Genomic DNA, 20,954 nt, shown 5'->3' with positions numbered 1-20,954 from the left:
TTGGCAGTAATCTAGTCAGCATTTTTCAATGCTTCCTTGATCTTTTTGGGCTTAATTTGAGAGTGAAAGGATGAGAAGGCAAGTGAGTTTCTTAACTTTGATCTAGTTTGAATCCCTGAGTGAAGAGAGGTGATCACATTTTGAAGAGGGTGTGAACTTTTGTGTTTCCAGTTAGACTCCTGAATCTCATTGTGAGAGGGCCCAGGTTATTTTGAATGCGATCCATTGTTGACATGAGTCCCGCTTCTCAACTCAACATCTTCCTTGCACAACATCAACAACTCTGTTCTCAGCTTCAGTTGTTGTGATTGAGGAATCAGGTCCCTCTACATCAGCTGGAGATGCAGCTGCATCATCATCATTTGATTCCTTGACGTGACTCATTATGTTTGTCCAGGAAGGCAATACACGTTTTTTAACGGAGGGACCATGTTCCTTAGCAGCAGTTACCTTTTCAATAAAATTCTTAATTTTCTGTTGGGACTGAATTCTAGCCTTTCAGTTTTCTATAAAGTGACCAGTGTTGCCACAATGAGTGTAAAGCCAGTTACCAGGGACAGTAACATACTTTCTATGTGGATTGTAGGGAGTCTTTTCCTTTTGGAACCCGACTCCCTGCATGTTCCCACCATTGCTTGTATACATGGCAACAATTATATCAGAGGACCAGGTCCACTTTAGAGATTTTTCTAGGTCATTTTTAACTCTGCATATATCTTCTTGAAGTTGTCTGTTTCTTTCAAGTTCAGCACACAGACTAGATTTCACATATTTGAGTTCATTTTCAAGCTTAATGTGTGCCTCACTTGCAACTTCCCAACTCTTTTGGACAGTCATAGAACTGTTTCCCCTTTTTAATTCCTCTATTGTTTCTTTTAGGTCCATGACGACTACCAATAAGTCATCTCTCTCATTTTCTACGTCTTCAACCTTTTTAATCAGAACACTCTTTTCTTTCATTAAATCCTCGATGGTTTCTTTTAGGTCAGCCACTACGATTACCAAATCATCACTCTCATTTTCTATCTCTCCTAGCTCTATAGTTAAGGCATTTTTATCATTTATAAGATTGTGATAAGCATCAATTAAAATATTTTCCAAAGATATAAGCTTTTTCTGAGAGTAAGGCTTCAGATTTCTTTGAACATCTAGAAAGTTTACCTCATCATCATCATTATCTTCATCATCGTCAGATTTTGCCATCAGGGCAAAGATAGAATCATAATCAGCTGCTTCACTTTCAACTGCCATCATGGAGGTATCATCTTGTGCATCATCTTCTCCAGATTCACTGGAAGAATCTCCCTATGCAACAAGAGCTTGTTTCACAACATTGTCAACGACTTCTTTTCTCTTAAATCTTTTGTCAGGAACCGGGTTCCTCTTGGCTGCTTTGTCTGTGTTATGCTTGTACTGGTCCCGTTGAGAAGGGGACAATCCTTGATGAAATGTCCTGGCTTCCCGCACTTATGACATAAGTCATACCCTCTTGGCTTGCTGGATCTTCCCCTCTTTGGAATACCTCAATTTCTGCAAACCATCTTCTGAAATCTCTTTGTCAGGTAAGCCATATCAACATCCTCACCACTTGATTCATTATTGTGTGTCTTGAGGACTAGGTTCTTCTCCCTTTTGGGCTATCTTCTATCACGATCCTTTTTCTTCTTCATTTCATAAGTTTTGTAATTACCAATGAGTTCATCAATGGTCAGCTTTTGTAGATCCTTTACCTCCGTGATAGCATTTACTTTGCTTTCCCAGGAACCAGGTAATACGCTGAGTATTTTCCTGACAAGTTTGTTCCTTGGAATGATTTCTCCCAGAGAATGGAGCTCATTGATGATAGAGGTGAAGCGAGTGTGAATGTCCTGAATGGACTCATCATCTTTTATCTTGAAGAGTTCATACTCAGTAGTTAACATATCAATCTTTGACTGCTTGACTTGAGTTGTCCCTTCGTGTGCTATTTGGAGAGCTTCCCAGATCTCCTTTGTAGATTGACAAGCAGAAATCCCGTTGTATTCGTCTGGTCCAATACCACAGTTGAGGATCTTTTTTGCTCGAAAGTTCTTATCTATAGACTTGCGGTCAGCATCGTTGTACTCTTTCCTGGTCTTGGGAACTGACACTGTTGGTTCCCCAATGGCCTTCACAGGAATGAAAGGACCATCGCAGATAACATCCCAGAGCTCTGAATCTTCAACCGTGATAAAATCATGCACCCTTGTCTTCCACCACCTGTAGTTTTGGCCATTGAATCCTGGTGGACTCTAGGTAGATTGACCTTCTTAAAAGTTTGGTGGAGCAGCCATGAGGATCATTTCTAGGTGTTAGCTTGATCGAAAGAACCTGCTCTGATACCAATTGATAGAAACTTAGGGTACACCAAACTGTACAGAGAACCGAGTTCTCTATCAGTTCCAACAGAACACACACAAGGAGATAAGTAAATGACACAACAGAGTTTTACGTGGAAAACTCCCAGCACACAAGATTAAAAACCACTACCTACACTTGTAGGATTTCAACTTCACTAACTGAGCAAGTTCAGATTACAACCTATTGTAATCTAGGAATTAATGATAAGTGGGGATTTTGACTACTTATTAGCACCCTTTAGCTTTTGTTTTAGTCTAAAAGCATTGAATTGTGTTCCCGAAACTGATGAAATATGGTAAATTGTAGGAATATTGGAAGATAGACCCCCGAAATGAAATCCAACTCAAAAAGGAGTAATCTAAACTCAAGGCAATAAAAGGAACAAAAGCTCACAAAGTGCGGACCGCAGATTTCCATCTGCGGCCGCAGATGATGAAGGAAAGCCCAGCAAACTTTTGTGCAAAGTGTGGACCGCACAAGAATTGTGTAGCCGCAAAAGCTGGGCTATGAATAAAGTTTAGAGAATGTGCAGTTTCCCAAGTTCCAAGTCCCTCAAAAGTGCGGACCGCACAAGAATTGTGCGGCCGTACAAGAAGTGCCTTGCGGCCGCAGAAGTAAAAGTGTGGACCGCAGAATCGAGTTGCGACCGCAGTTACAAATCTGCGGACCGCAGAAAGAATGCATCGCAGCCGCAGATCAGAATTATGCGGCCGCAGATCTCCAGTTCCTGACAATTTGAAAAAAATCTACAGACTGCACATTGAATTGTGCGGCCGCAGAACTTCCCAAAGGACATTTTTATCCGAAATTTCAAGCCCTATATAAATAGACGAGTTTCACAAATTTAGGTCAACTTTTGACATCAGCAGCTAAAGTAGCCATTTCTCTTTTCTTATTTTAGTAATTTTTCATATTTTGGGATATTTTAACATATATTTTATCATTTTAATTTTACAATATGAGTTTAATTAGCATTTCTTTTTCTATTTCTTCAATTCCAAGCATGAGTAGCTAGATTTGTACTAGGGTTGTGACCCAACCCTAGCGTGTAAACCTTATGGGTGTTTAACTTACTGCTTGTTTATGGTTGGGTGTTTAACTTACTGCTTGTTTATGATTGGGTGTTTGTTATTTAGCCTTGTTTATGCTTTAATTTTTGGAATTAATGGTTGCAAATATTAGTTCATGCCTATTTGACTTAGTCTCTACTTGATAAAAAGAGACTTAGTCTAGAAAAACTTGGCTAACAAGAAATTGGGTCAATCGAGAGATTGATAATCCCAATTAAAGGGTTCAACCTAGATATAGTAATAACCCGACTTGAGCTTTTATCAACCGTTTCGTGCAATACCCATTTGGACTTGAGAAAGCCAAATTGGGTAAAATCTCTCTCTGACCAAGAGGTATTGAGTAGGTAATTGGGAGTTGATAGCTATAATACACCCCGATCAATAAAACAAGCATTACGGTTTATATTCCATTAGGCAAACACCTAGGTGATGATCATAGCCTGAAGCTTTAAACTTGAAAAACAACAAAAACAATTCTCTTAGTTTCATTTCTTAACTCTGCAATCTTAGTTTAAATTAGACATAGAATCAACCCCAATTTGTGGAAGTGTAAATTGAGGTAGTTCAAACTCACGTACTACAATATATATGCCTAACTCCCATATATAACTCCTTGTGTAAATCGACCCCGGCTCTTGTTGGGTACTACTATTGCAATTAACTGTTTCATAACCTTGAATTGAGGTGTGAAATTGGACGAGATCAATTTTTGGCGCCGTTGACGGGGAGTTAAAAAATGGTGTTAGATATATATTTAGGTGTGTTTTTGGAATATCTTCTTTTCCTTCCTTGTTACTAACGTGTTGAGAAATTATAGGTGCAATCATGGCAAATAATGAGCTCTGAAACATAGTTGTGGGGGATGTGGACGTTGAGGATGATCAAATGGCTGAGGTCCATCTTGAACCTCAAGCAAATAGACGAGGCCAATCGCCTCTTGACAATAAACCTGCTCCATCCCTACATTCACCAAGAGCGACTCCACATCGGGTGTTGCCGAACGAAGGGTATGCAAGTGCTATAGTCCCTCCCCATATTAGGGTGGACAATTTTCAAATAACCAACGTGATGCTCACTTTGCTCGAGCAACGAGGGTTCTTCACCGGTGCACCGGGTCAAAATACATACAAACACTTGAAGCTAAGGCTTTTTCACTTCTCTCTATGGGGGGGAAGGGGGAAAGCTTTAGATTGGTTGGAACGTTTACCAAATCATTTTATTCATACTTGGGATGAATTGGCGGAGAAATTTATTTCTAAGTACTTCTCTCCCGAGCACATGGCTACACTTCGGGATGAAATTCTAGCATTCAAGCAAGAGTCCAATGAACCGCTACATGAGATATGGGAACGATATAGAACAATGGTGAAAGAAAGTCCCAACAATGATGTGACGGAGAACATGATTCAACAAACTTTCTATCAGGGGATCAATAAAACCAACCAATGTGTAGTGAATCAACTTGCCCGTGGGAACTTTATGATTACGCCTTATGCAGAGGCGTGTGATATTTTGGATGCGATGGAGGATACTTCATCGGTATGGTAATCCCGGGCTAATGTTCCACAAGGGGATCCTAATGTGATTCACCTTTATAAAGAATTGCATGACCATGGGCAAGCCATAACCGAATTGACCACCACCATTAACCAATTGGCAAAGGCTCAACTTCAACAAGTGCAAAACCCAAGGCAAATCAATACAATGGAGGGAGTAAACATGATGGTGAACAAATGGAGAACAAAGGGTCCACAAGTGCAACAAAGAGTGGAAAATTTGGTGCAAGAAGATAGTGGGTTTGAGCAAGAGGATTCCTACAATGACCAAGAAGAAGAGGTCCAATATGTATACTAGAGGCTGTCTGGAAGGGTTGGGGAGTTTGTTCTTCGCGATCGCGAATGGTTTTTCGCGATCGCGAAGAGCAATTTTGGGGCTGAAATTTTTTTGCTTCCCGATCGCGAAGAGTAAATACATGGGCAGTAGCTATATTTCGAGTTCAGCCATTTTTAACATATTTGGAGTTATGGAGCTCAGATTGAAGCGATTTTTGAGGCGATTTTCACCATATGGATTAGGGTAAGTATTCTATATCCTAAAATATTTATATTTCATGAATCTATGATTATATGCATCGTTTAATTCGGATTTTAATGGAAGAAATCAAGATTTTTGTAAAATCTTCCAAAAATAAAATTTTAAGATTTGGAGGTCGAGTTGTTATTGGAATTCAATAAAATTGGTATGGTTAAACTCGTATCGGAATGGGTGTTCGGATTTCATAAAAATTATGTCGGGTTCTGAGGGGCGGGTCCCGCGTTGACTTTTATTAATTTTTTGGGATAAATTTTTAAGTCAACGTAATATTATCCGGGATTGTTTCCGACGAATTTTAATGGAGTTATACAATTAATTTAGATAGATTTGAGCTGTCCGGAGGTCAATTCAAGCAAGAAGTCTATTTTGGAATATTGGCCTAACTTTAAAAAGGTAAGTGTCTTGCTTAACCCCGAGTGGGGGAATTACCCCTTAGGCATTGAGTCTTATGTGCCATTTGTGAAACGTGAAAAGCCGTGTACGCGAGGTGACGAGTACGTACTCGGGCTTATACGTGCAAAATTTATTGAATTAAAGTCTTAGGCATTATTGTGTAGTAAATTGGGAAATTGTGGAAAATTATTAAATCATATGTTTGCCATGCCTAAATCCTTATTGTTGAATTTGTTTTTATATGATAATTTGATGTGATTATTACTTGAAATATTTATGAAATTTCGTGAGTATTGTTGGTTTAATATTTCTTGGAAATTAATTCCAATATGAATTTTCTTATGCAAATAATTAATTTAAGCGAGCTTAAGAATAAGTGTTAATATAATTATCTAAATTTGCATTAATGAAGGTTTTGCTTTATGCTGAGTAATTTTTATTTTTATTGATTGTTTTTGGGTGTTATATACATTGTGTGGAGCTTTGGGCTATTTGTTGTGAAATTAATTGATTTTTGTTATATCTTTGGAATTTGGTTGTGGTCATTGGGCAAATTGTGATATGAATTGATTTTATTATGTTGTCGTATTAATTTTTCATGTAAATTGTTGTGTTTTGTGAGTTATTATTTTGGGAAGATAAGGGTGGCATTTCACCGTTGATATTATGTGGGTATAAGGGTGACATTTCACTGTTATTGTATTTGTTGGAATATTATCTGGGTGGAGCGATAAGGGTGGCTATAGGAGCGATAAGGGTGGCAATAGGAGAGATAAGGGTGGCTAGTGATATTGTTTGGGCGGAGCGATAAGGGTGTCTATAGGAGTGATAAGGATGGCAATAGGAGCGATAAGGGTGGCTATTGTTAGAGATGATATGTGATGATGTGGGGTTGTGGTGTTGATAATTTTTCATGTGATGTTGTGATTTTCTTGTGTTTACTTTTATACCTTGTGCAATTTATGGTAAATTAATAACAATCTGATTTATGTTGAAATTGAGAGCATGTGGCTATTGCCAAGCAGATTATAAATTAAAATATGGGCACGAGGTGTCGTGAGTAAATAATGAGGATATTTGGCACGTGAATTGTCCGTGCAGTTGTGATATGAAATGTGGGCACGAGGTGATGTGATGAAATGATGATGATAATTGGCACGTGAATTATCTGTGCATTTGTGATATGATTTAATTATGGGCACTAGGTGCCGTAAAAATATGAAAATGGGCTGAGACCCGTGTTTACGAAAAATATAAAAATGGGCTGAGACCCGTAGTTTCTTATGATTATGAAATGAGGCGTCACATGATGACTTTTTAATTGAAAGAATTATATTCAAAATGTTTATTTGGAAGGATTTTTATTCAAAAATAATTATATGAAAGAATTGTATCTGAAAGATATTTATTTGAGAAAAACTACATTTAAAAGAGAGTTATTTGGAAGAATTATATGTGAAGGATATTTATTTGAAAAACTTGAATTAATTGGGCATACATGTATTTATTAATTGTTGAGTTATATTTATGGTATTCTTGTTGTCTTGCTGCGCATACCACTGGTTGTTTTATCCTGCCCTTATTGCTATATGTTTTTTAGTATTTTGTATATTATATTGCACAGGTTATTAAACTAGTAAGTGTTTGGACTGTACCTCGTCTCTACTCCATTGAGGTTAGTCTTGATACTTACTGGGTACCGACCGTAGTGTACTCATAGTACACTTCTGCACATTTTTGTGCAGAGCCAGGTATTGGAGATATCAGACTTGAGCAGAGTTAAAACGGGATCGTAAAGATTCAAGGTAGAGCTGTTTGGTCATCGCAGTCCATTGGAGTCTTTTCATTTCATTGTACTGTTAATTTTTAATCAAACAATATTGTATATTCGGTCCTCGTGATCATTCTATGTATTCAGTTAGAGTTCGTGACTCAGTACTACCAGTCTTGGGAGGTTGTATATTCATATTTGTTCCGCTATCAGTTTTGATTATTTATTTAATTAAAAAAATTGGCTTCAAAAGATAATTGAAATCGACTTACCTAGTCTTAGAGACTAGGTGCCATCACGACGCCTATGGTGGGATTTTGGGTCGTGACAAGTTGGTATCAGAGCTCTAGGTTCATAGGTTCTACGAGTCACGAACGAGTTTAGTAGAGTCTTGTAGATCGGTACGGAGACGTCTGTACTTATCTTCGAGAGGCTACAGAACTGTTAGAAAATTTCACTTCTTTCATTCCTTATCGTGCGGTATTCATTCAGCTTGAACCATATATATTATGTTATTTTGCATCCACTCATGTATGAAACTGCGCACTCGGTATCAACTATGCGCCAACGGTTCGTGATACTATAGAGGGGTTATAAGGGAGCCAGGGTTGGTCAACCATGCGGAAGTATTGAGAGATCATTCAGTTGTGCACATTGAGGTGCAGCAGGTTCTTACATCTGATTGATAAGTATGATATTAAGAAGGTTTAATTAATTGCCTAATCATCACAATTGTGGTAGGGTCACGAGGTGGATGTAGATCTGAAATAGTTGGTGGTATTAGAGACTACGTAGTTCGTTTCTATTTAGCGAAGGGTACATACGCAACCAAGGCACCGGGGGAAGTGAGTTTAACTGTCACGAGGATGACATGCGCCAAATAAATGGCTTGAGGTGTCTTATGACCGGTGTCCTACGAACGATGAAAGTTAGTATTGTGGATCATCAGAATGTGTCTTATGGCTTCGCGCCAAGTGAGGGAGTCCACTATCAACGACCAGATTGCGGGGTCATGTATTATATGAGTTTTGGCCTGAGATGTATTTATGTGGTATTGAAAGGTTCTACGAAACGTGTATATGATTAAGAGATGATATTTGTTTGGGATGATGTTGGGACTTGCGGTATTCCTGCGTCGTTAATAAATTTACATTTCAGTATCAACGAGGTCATGGAAACAGTTTCAGAATACTCGGGGGTGTTCCAGTAAGTTCTTTTAATGCACCACCGACACGGGGTTCCTATAATGGTTATTCCAGTTGATACTCCATATGCACAGTCGGCGGGTAGTGGGCGCCTAAGAGGTGGAGGCCCGACCCGTTGATTTAATCGCTATAATTTGGCTGAGGCCAATACACCAGATGGTGTCGTTACAGGTACGATCCTGATTTTTATTACAAAAGGATATTTTCCTTAATTTGATTCGGTTATGAATATTGAGGTGAGTCCTCCTATTATGCTCCACTTATGGGTGAGCTTCGTAAATTTGTGACCCACATATATGTTTATCCCTGTTGGGAGATTTGAAGGTGTGAGCCCGTGTCTGTCATTTATTTTTGTACACCATTGCGGGCTATAAGTCCAAAAGTATTTTTTTTATTATTCATTACAGTGGGTTTAATGTGTTTCGGAATAATTAATTCCAGTTTTTATAAATTATACGCCATACTGGTATGAGGGTTCATTATGTGTTGTGAAAACTATTTATAAAATATATTGAAAATAAGAAAGAAAGGAAAATTAAAATTTAAGTTGGCACAATGTGCAAAATACTTGTGATTCGGAGTTGAGGACGATATCCTCGCATTTTATATATGATGTGAAATATTTAAACCGGGCTACAAGTCGCGGTGAAAGTTATATACGGACGAGATCCTTGTGGTCAAATATTTATGAGTTTAAAATTATCCCTTTGTAAAATTAATTTGTATAGTAGTATTAATAGGGAGTCATGCCTGTTAGGCTTATTTGATAATTCTTGTATATTTTCTATTCATATTCAACCATTTTCGTGCTGTAAATATTGAGTTTTAGCCTATGAGGTGAATGCCCAGGTGGCGTTAAATGTGACTCATTAATTCGAGTAAGTAATCATGAGGTCTTCATGCCTCACATTCCGTTGTTAGTGTTGTGAAAATTCGAAATGAGGTGGTGGTTAATATGAGATTAATTGATGATGTTGGAATTAAATATGAATGACTTTTAAGACCAGAGATGTGGTGATGAGCATACATATGATGTGCTTCATGTCCTGATATCATTATGATAATGCAGTGTTTGTAATGCTGAAATTGTGTTATTGATATATACATTGTGGATGTGTTGTTAGGAGTTGTTTTGGTGTTACTCTGGCAGGTGGTTAGGCCCAATTACAGGGGAGACTCTGCCGAAATTTCTGAAAAAAATTTGGGAGTTAGAAAAATATTTGGGAGATTGAGACGTGCAAGAAGAGACAAAATTATGTTATGTTTGGGCAAATGATCCTAAGCGGGGAAGAATGTAACACCCCGAAAATTTTTTGAAGTACTTCAACACTATCAAGAAAGTTGATGTGTGCGTAGGCACGAATTGTTATAACCAGTTGATACTAATACCGTGCGTTGTTGTGAAAATCAGGTCTTTTGAAAATGTTTGGAACGTAAGAAATTGGTCTTAAAGATTACAAATATGGGTAAAAGAAATAATCTCAATTGAGATGGAGTTGTCGATCTTATCTCAAATGCGTAACGTGGGATCAATCGTGAGTATATGTGTAAAAGTAAAATCATCAATGTTCAGAGCTGATTAATCAAACTTCACATTCATCTGCAATCTCTTTTTTCTGAAAAGGTTTTGTTTTGAATTTGTTGTGTTTTTATGAAAAAGCTGAGAAAATCATCAGTAGAGAAGGATTATGTAGAAAATTAGGCGTCAATTGCATTTTATATTGGTTGTAGATTGTAGCGTATAAAATTTGCAACTGAAAAATATTCTCTCGCTTGAATCGCGCGTCTAATTAGAGAATCCCTCAGTTGGAAGGACAATATATTAGGCGATTGTATAATTTTTGTAGGGAAAAATTATTTATGGCGGGTAATTTTCAATATTTGGATAATTTAGATAAATACATTTCATATAGTGTATAGGAAGAAAAAAATCCCTAAAGATTTTACATATCTATATTACTTTTGAAACTTATTTACCCTCAATATTAAAATTTTAACTTAATTACAAGTTGATATATAATTTACCAATTATATGTAAATTAATGTATATATTCTTCTTTATTTTCTCTCCCTCTTCTTCCTCATCCAATATTCCAACATAGGATGTTGTTGCTGAAAATCCTACTCCAGCACTTGGGGAGCCAATGGACATCATGACCGCTTTGCAACTTAAGCTAAGGAAGTCTAGCGCACATGGAGGACTTGCTCGAAGATTCACCGAAGATGCACAAGGTGATTGAGAATGCTAGCTCTACTATAAAAAACTTTTCCCTTTAGCTTCTAAATTAGAAGCGGGCATATTGAATTGGAAATCCTATTAATCCATTAGAAACTATATTCACAATCATTAAATGCTTCGAACCTTTAAATTTGAAAATCGATTTTTTAATTATTATTTATTTGGATTGGGTATTGTTGAAACTGGTTGGGAATATCCTTTGGAGTTTATATCTCAATTTTAAGATATTTTGGTGAAAGATTCGAGGTGGCTTTGGTTAGAATTTCATTTGAAATTCAAAGAAGAAGGCATAATCAAATTATATATATTTTGTATTTCGGATATAGAAATGACATACAAAATATATACAACTAATATAATTGTATACAAGTTGTATATAAATTATACGTAAATTGTAAGTTTTGACCGGATTCTGTATATATATATATATATATATATATATATATATATATATTAAAGTTATAGATAAAAGTTATAGATAAATTATAGATTTTGATTGAATTTGTATGTATTTTGTAAAAAAAATTAGCTACTTTCTGTAAATAGAAAACTTAGATAAATATGTTTAAAGTTTTGTATATATATGAAAAAGTCTCACACAACCAACATTTGATGTGGCCAATGCTACTGCTTGAGGATCATTCAATGTTATTCAACATTCATATTCTTGAGGAGAGCTCGTATGATTGGTAGCGTTCTTTCTTTGTGGCTTTGATGGGTTTCAATTAAATAGTTACTAGATATATATATATTTGAATTTAAAAGAAGAACTCAATTAAACAATTAGTACAATATATATTTAAGGCAGAATATATCGACAACCCCTTAAAGTTGTCCACGCTTTTCACTTAGATACTTAATCTTAAGTTTGTTCCATTTGAATACTTTAACCAAACCTTTACTATGTCATTTAGACACAATGTGCTGACATGGCACGGTAAGTATTTTTCACATTTTTCAAGCGCGTGAAATCATCCAAAAAAATAATCTCCACACACTTCTTATCGAAAAATGTATAGCTTATACCAAAAAAAATCCCCAGTCATCTTCTTAACCCAAATTTTAGATTTGTTCACACCATTACTATTGTATTCTTCTGGGCACACCACCACTACCACCCTTAAATCTGGTCACCATCATAAACTTTTTATTTTTCTTCTCATTTTTAAGATCTGATTGACCGCTGCAATTCTGGCCGGAAAAGTAGTAGCGCCACTAGCTGCATGCCTCGTCTTTTCTGTTTATCTTCTACCATGTGAGCAACCATGTACGAACAAGAACTATGGCAAGAGCCCTCTCATTTTCACTCGTCTGGTGAAACTTCATTTTTTTCAATGAAGCTTCACTTTTTGCTCAACAATTAAACTTATTGACTTGAATCTTAATCTTAATTAGATGCGGCTAGATACGAGCGGATCTGACCGGAAATAATAAGTTTTGGCGACCCTTATGCATCAGTGTCTTCTTCTCCTCGTTTTTTCTTTTCATTTTTGTCTACAGATTATAGATCTAGAAACATATGGTGAAAATCCACCATTTTTTAATTCGGTCGAAATTTTTTTTTTTCGGCGACTTTGTGGTTAGGTCGAATTTTGTTTTTTCCGGCAATCATGCTTCTGTTGATTGTTTGTTATGATTGAGTCCCATTTTTGGTTCATTTACATTGGGTCTGATTTCACTAATCTCAACTATTGTCATTTTGTTTTGTTCTGTTTACTTGTTGCTCTGTAGGTTTGCTAATGATTTTATTGGTACTCTATCCCTTATGTTCTGTTCGTTGCTGCTGCATTTTGGAAAAAAAATTGCCGAAAATTGATTTTTACGACGAGGGGTTGTTGGGGAAGATGACAAAGGGTAGGGTTAAGTTAAATCCATGTGTCCTCATTATATTCGTCACTTTGGCGTGTGAATTACATGCATATTTTGTGTTCGACTGCCTACAGATGTTGTGTCCAAATTATACATTTGAATTGTAATTGGAGTGTTCAAATAGAATAAACTTAAGATGGAGGGTCTACGTGAAAACTAAACACAACTTTAAGGGACTATTGATGTATTTTGCCTATATTTAAATATAAACAAACACAAATTTGCATTTTGTTTTGCTTTGTCAATAGTAAAGCAAACATTTATTCCTTCTCATATACATATCATCACTAGATTTTAGTTCTTTGTTTTAATTCTTCAATAGTACCATTGTTAGTTTGAGTGACCTTATGAATTACTAAAGAACTTGGTTCTTTACCGTACTCCTTAGACGTGAAGTAAAATAAGCAGTAAAGTAAAAATAATAATTTTACGTGGAAAATCACCCGGCTCAAAAGGTGCAAAAACCATGACCTACTGCGTAGGATTTTCAACTTCAACTCCACTAGAACAATGAGTCAAAATGTATCGATCACAAGGCTGTAACTCAATGCTCTCCAGTACTTCTAGTACGACTATTTAATTTACATGTTACTCTAACCTGTAAAGCAAACACTCATTCCAACTCACTAATTGTTCGTGACACTTTGATTATAACTCGATTTTCTAAAACACATTCACTAGACTGACTCAAGAAGAACATAACATTGTTACTCGACTAGAGTATGTAAAATGTAATTCTTCAGTTGATATGTGAAAGGATGGACTCCAAGATCTTATAGGAGTCCTACGCGTAGTCAGCTTCTCGTTTGTTAGGACTCCTACTATTCCAAGGACTCTATTAGTCTTGGGACTCTTGTCTCTCACTTATTTATACGTATCTTCTCGAGCAACAACCCTTATCATGTGAAATAACCTTCCTCCACCAAACTCGAACATGGTTAACTTTGAGATAAAGTTACTGTCTTGCAAAGACGTACAATCATCAACCATGAGGAGCTCGTCCTTCACCCTGAGGAGCTAGTTCTTAGAGCAGTTAAGAAACTACGTTGAGGACCTGGTTCTTCGAACATTTCATCAGAACAAACTTTATTAATCATCAAAATCTCAATACTCAACAAATTCTCCTTTTTTAATGATGACAAACTTTGTACATACGAGAATCATGTAATCACACCAAATCATGATCAACAGGCACATCATACCATAGATAGACATATCCTACACTCCTAACTCTATCTACCCCCTTTTGGCATCATCGAAAATAACAAAAAGATGTTAGACATATTAAGCACAATTTATGTGTCACGACCCAAAATATAAATCGTCATGATGGCACCTAACCCAACCCGCTAGGTAAGCCAATTAACTATAAAACACGATATAATAATAATGATGTGAGTCAAAGATGAGAAAACTAAATTTTTATACAACTCCCCAAAGACTGATAGTACAAATCATGAGCTTCTAAGATATAGAGTTTACAAGCTGGTTTGAAATAAAATACACCTTCTGTTTGAAATATAGATGAACAGATCTGAAATACGCAAGCTACCAAGATCAAGAGGCAGTTATGAATGGAACGCATGTACATCTTCATATCCAACTCCTACCGTACGCAGCTACATCATCATCCAACATCTGCACGCAAGGTGCAGAAGTATAGTATGAGTACAACCAACCCCATGTACTCAATAAGTAATAAACCTAACCTTAGGTTGAAAGTAGTGACGAGCTGGGACAAGGGTCAGAGTCCAACCAATAACCAGCAATAGTTCATAACAATATAATAAAGATGGTACAAAAAATAACTCAGCTCGTTCACAGTTACAGAAATAGGCATGCTTTTCAAGTATACAGTAGATCCCAAATCTTTCACCGAAAATTCCAAAAATATATGAGTAAGTTGGAAATCATGGTTTTTCCCAAAAGCCTTTCAACAATAAATAAGATGTTTCATTTCCATATAGCATGAGAAAAATACATCTTTATGCCTACATGCCAATATACAGGTGAAATCATGAATGTCACCAAAATCAGGTAGTAGAAGGAAATGCATCTCTATGCATGTATCTCAAGTATGCATGTCAAATGCAATGTATCTCGGTGATGAACTCATGTACTCACACTCTCAGAGTACTCAATCTCACTGTCTCATACTTTCCAATCATCACACTCAATCACTCGACACACTCAGTCCCTCAGTACTGTGCACAGCAGATCCAGCCCATACATAATAACTGCTAGCAATTGCTCTCACTAGGGGGTGTGCAGACTCCGGAGGGTCTCATTCAGCCCAAGCGCTATAATCCGCATGGACAACTCACATGCTGCACGGACAAATCACGTGCTATAGTATAAATATCTGGATCCGCACGGACAACTCACGTGTTGCACAGACAACTCACGTGCTATAGTATCAATAACCTCACAATCAGGCCCTTGGTCTCACTCAGTCATCAATCTCCCGTGTCTCTCGATCTCACAACACTCATACTAAGAAGCCCAAGTCAATGATATGAGATGTGACAATATACAATAACAGAGACTGAGATATGATATGTAATGATGAATACGACTGAGTACATAACTGCAATTAAACAAATAACGCAACAACAAGGAACGACCATTGTGGGTCCCAATAGTGCCAGCATATAGCCTAAACATGATTTCTAGCATAAATTATAGCTCAAGTTCTCTAACACATTGAGAACAGTAAAAATGTTCAGATAAGGTAGCTACACAATTCCATGGAATCGACTAAGTCACAGTTACTACGGTGCACGCCCACATGCCTGTCACCTAGCATGCGTGTCACCTCAATATCAATCACATAACACATAATTCGGGGTTTCATACCCTCAACACCAAGTTTAGAAGTGTTACTTACATTGAACAAGCCAAATCCAATGTCGAGCAAGCCGAACGATGCTCCGAGAATGTCATCCATGCGTATCAAGCTCCGAACGGCTCAAAACTAGCCAAAAGCAACTCAAGAATATCAAATAAATCTTAAGGAAACAATTCCAAATAATAAAGGTCGAATCCTTAGTCAAAAGCCCAAAATCGACCAAAAAGTCCAACCCGGGCTCGCGCCTCAGAACCCGACGAAGCTTATAAAATCCGAACCCATTCAATTACGAGTCCAACCATACTAGTTTCACTCAAATCCGACTCCGAATCAATGTTAAAAACTCAAAAATTTGCTTTATGTAGTTTTAGACAAAACCCCACAATTTCCTCTTTAAAACTCATCAACCGATTGCCAAAAATGAAGATAGATTCGCGAAATATAATCAAAACCGAGTGTAGAACACTTACCCCAATCCGCGGGATGAAAATTGCTTCAAAACTCCGAGCCTCAAATCTCAAAATATGATAAAAGAACCAAAAACCTCGATTTAATATTGTTCTGCCCAGACCTTTACGCATCTGCGATAAATGAGCCGCTTCTGCAGCGTCGCTTCTGCAACAAGACATCCGCGTATGTGTAAATACACTAAGCACAAACCCCTCGTACCTGCGGAACCATATTCCACTTCTGCGACATCGCAAGTGCGAGTCTTGTTCCGCTCTTGCGCCAAATACCGCTTCTGTGCCACAGGCCATCGCTTCTACGAGGCCGCAGATGCGCCCCAAGCTCTGCATCTGAGATGACTCCAAACTCAGACCCTTTCCGCATGTGCGATCACATTTTCGCTTCTGCGACCACCACACATGCGCAAAACTAATCGTAGGTGCGCAACACCAGAACCAATACTTCTTTAGCAATGCAACATGAGACAAAAATGATCCGAACCGCGTCTGAAACTCACCTCGGGCCCCTCGGGACCCCGTCCGAATATACCAAGAAGTCCCAAAACATAATATGGACCTACTAGAGGCCTCAAATCACATATAACAGCATTGAAACGACGAATCACACCTCAAATCAAGCTTAGATGAACTTTAAACTTTCAACTTCCAAAACTCGCGCCGAAACATATCAAATCAACTCGGAATAAATTCAAAATTTGCACACAAGTCTCAAATGACATAACGAAGCTATTCCAATTCCCTGAACCAAAATTTGAATCTGATATCCTCAAAGTCAACTCTCAGTCAAACTTATGAACTTTTCAAACCTTCAAATTTTTAACTTTCGCCAATTAGTGCTGAATCCTTCTAGAAATAGGCAAATGCAAATCCGGGCATACGCCCAAGTCCAAAGTATTCATCCGAACCCAACAGAACCATCAAAACTCCAATTCGAGGTCATATACTAAAAATCAAACTCGGTCAACTTTTTCAACTCTAAAGCTTCAATCATGAAATTCATTCTTCCAAATCGGCCCTGAATAACCTGAAAACCAAAACCGACGATTTACACAAGTCATAATATATCGTACGGAGCTACTCACATCCTCAAACTACCGAACAAAGTGAAAATGCTCAAAACGACCGGTCAGGTCGTCACATGCTCCCCCACTTAAACATATGTTCGTCCTCGAACGTGCCAAGAGTCGTTCCAAAGCCATCGAACCGCCATGTAACCTTACCATGCACATACCCAGGGGTGACCCCACGTCACCCTAATCCATATAAGCATGACGACACCACGTAAGTGACGATTCTTAATTCAACCTTAGACCATAAACCTTAGAATCCAATTCCCAACATCCAGTATTTTCTATAAGATATGAATCTCGCATCTACACACTGTATAAGTCTGAACAAGATGTATCAAGCCATAACCATAACCCAAGATGTAATCACATGACATACTACACGACTCACATACTCGTAGCAAAATCTCCAATCACAGTGTCTGCTCAAAACAACCCAATACCGGTAATAAACCTCATATCACATAAAGCCTCGTTCTATAACCGACGTACACCGCCGATGATGTAACCATTCATCAGATCAACAAGTCATGGAACCCCACCTCATTCGACAAGAACTATACAATTCTAAGCCGACTTCCGATATTATCCTTTAAAATATACTGTAATCAGATCTGATAGCACCCATTCTAGGTCCGACGACCTCATCTTATCAAATACAGCCGCCCTACTGACATGCCTTACCAATATAACCTTAAGCCACAAACCGTGCACCAATACACAACAATTTAAGTGTACTCAGGCATAGAAAATGACTCAAATAAGAGAACCATCCCGCAATGTCAACAAGTACTGCCACAACGAAATGCTAAGAACCCATCACCCACCGTAGAACCATAACACACGAATCTAATACTAAGGATCATATCTCAACATAACTCTGCTGCAATGCGTGACCCCATCCAAACACTGGTCCATATGAAATACCTCAAGTCACAATGCTCAAAATCAACAACCACGCGCAATTTGACGCATAGTACCAAAAGTGCATGACCATAACCACTGAGAAGCAAACAACACCATATATCATAATCGGACAAGGGCCATAACCAAGGTGAAATCAACCATTCTGCACCCCGATAACCATTCCGCTTGAATTCTGCTATAAGGCCCAAACAGAACCGCATCATACGCGCGTATAACCAACAAATCACAAACCCTCGTAGCATAGAGGAGTAATACTTAGATCATATCAGAACACGAATAAGCTCAACTCTAACCGAATGGAACATCCCTCAACAATAGCAGTGCGGAGTCAACTAACCCGACATGGTGTGGAATACACATCCTCATTGGGCCTACCAATGGGTCCCAAATCAACTCTGTTCATCTACAAATAGATAATTAACCCCCTAAAAGTCCACAATGACCTAACCATAATGCATACCATCATCTGGCTAGCTTTGGACACATTTTCACAGTCCACAACCACGAAATAATCTGCTTTTGAGAACTCCCGATCTCCAAATCCATAGAACACACGAATCACCATATCTGATCCCAACTCTACCGCCCGAATGTCTAACACATCTCTCATACACGATCATCCCACGAGGAATACTTTGATAGTTCTTCAATGCCATATAGCAAAATCTGAATATCAGCAGTCGATCAACCAGGCGAGTACTGTAATACCAATGAAGCATCCGTAAGTCAAAACCCAGTGTGCCTGCTGAGATGCGCACCTTTCTCAAGAAATACCAAGTAGCAATATCATTCATCTTGTCCTCTAAAACCGTCCATGTTGTCTAAGAATTCATGACCTTCCCTTCAAAATTGAACTGTGACCTTGCACATGCAAATCTCAATCTCAAACAACACACCGCATCTCTTATACCATTATATAAAAAGTACGAGAATATCATAATCAACTCCGAGTCACAAGCAGAATACATACTCAATCAGTCAAAAACCTTCCATTTGATCTCATCCAAGAGAAAATCACAATACGCAACTCGGTAGGAATTATCCTTCTCAAATCGTGGTAGAAACCATCGAGAACTCTTCGAAACCCATTTGCACCTAACCAAGCCATCAGAACTGAATCATTCTAACTCAGCCAAGCCACCCTGGTCGCCAAACCCAAGAGTATTTCCAAAAATCACCCGTAGAGACTCACTACATCATAAAAACCAAAAGGACCGAGCATACCATTACCATACTGATCGAACCTACTGCCAAGTTGTCCAGTTTCCTCCGAGTTTCTTCTGAATTGCCTTCAAGTTAATACTTCTCCTTGCCAGAACACCATGATCCTACAAAAAACTCACCATAAGAGACCCTAACATAAAACCACATCGCCCTAAGGCCCATAAGCCGCCATATTCCTTTTTAAGAATCCCAAAAATACCACAACCGAGACACCTACTTTGAAGAGACCTTCTATGAACCTAAAGTTGTTTCTTTCACCTTTCTGATACTGAAATATAAGATCCATAATGATATAGAAATACCGCGAATCTCAACGCCATCCAATGTACATCTCAGATCCTAGCCATATATAAATTCTGAAAATTCCCAATTGCCACATATAAATCTTGAATCCATTAGAACCCTCTTGAGAGTCATTCACTCTGCTCAAATCTTAATTGCACCGCCCAAATGGGTCGAACGACCTATGATCAATTAGCATAACACCCCAAAGAAGTGACTCCACCTTAACGCGTCTGAGCAAATTCCTATACCATGCGCACTACTTCCATCATGAATAGCAACTCGAATCATTTCATGATTTCCATATAACCATAAATTGTAACATAACCCATATCGAGAAATTCCTTTACTAGAGTCATCCTCGATCTTAATCTCTGCAAGTCATAACTGATTCACAAGTATGCCTCAAACCGAAACCAGTGCAATACATAACCACACAACTAAATCGACGATAGCAGACTCCCCCACTTGGCTCAAAGCCATAGAACAAAAACACTAGATAACTCATAATACACATACTCTATTACTGACATAATCCCACACTGAAGTTCAACTCAATGCTTCATAAGCTCATGCAACACAAATCATTTAACACTTCAAATTATCTGCAAATCTCGCATCCATCCTTGTAACAGTCATGCCAACTTCCTCAAGCGATCCAAACTCAAATTGCAACACATATAATCTAATGGTAAGAGTGAACTCTCCACAAAACAACATAGGGAATCACACAACTTGAGGCACCCCATAGGAGATAACCCATCTGCTCAGCCCCAAACTGGTAGCCCTTACGTCCTACCATGGCCATAACCGCTAAGCATTCACTACATCTTCCCGAGTCTAAGCTCGTCAACAGAACATAAGAATCTACTTCACCCCACAAATGAACAACATGGAAAATCCTTTAACACACTCATAACTCGAGACTATACGTCACATCAAGACATCAATCAAGCACCCAATAGTCCTTTTTTTTACCTCTCAAACAAACTATTCTCGTCACAATCAAACCATCTGAACACATCCCACAGTCACATCATACTCATCATATAGCCATCCATCCACTCATCGAGCCATGAATTTCACTCATAGGGACATTACCGGACGTATAAGTCCAAA

At 38.0% G+C, this 20,954-nt stretch overlaps 1 protein-coding gene across 1 annotated transcript; it reads right to left on the bottom strand.

Moving 5' to 3' along the window:
- Window positions 1–498: 498 nt before the first annotated feature.
- On the bottom strand, window positions 499–19,839 carry LOC138892101 (kinetochore protein SLK19-like). Its single transcript, XM_070175796.1, has 5 exons — window positions 19,753–19,839; window positions 19,578–19,657; window positions 1,691–2,238; window positions 1,415–1,530; window positions 499–1,305 (listed from the first exon to the last, which is right to left on the bottom strand). Exons 1-5 carry the CDS (start codon window positions 19,837–19,839, stop codon window positions 499–501), a joined length of 1,638 nt encoding a protein of 545 aa, XP_070031897.1.
- Between the last annotated feature and the right edge of the window lie 1,115 nt (window positions 19,840–20,954).

Source organism: Nicotiana tomentosiformis, chromosome 5, assembly GCF_000390325.3.
Source record: "Nicotiana tomentosiformis chromosome 5, ASM39032v3, whole genome shotgun sequence".
Lineage (NCBI taxonomy): Eukaryota > Viridiplantae > Streptophyta > Magnoliopsida > Solanales > Solanaceae > Nicotiana > Nicotiana tomentosiformis.
The sequence above is the reverse complement of the archived record's forward strand: the minus strand, read 5'-3'. Positions and strand labels throughout refer to the sequence as shown.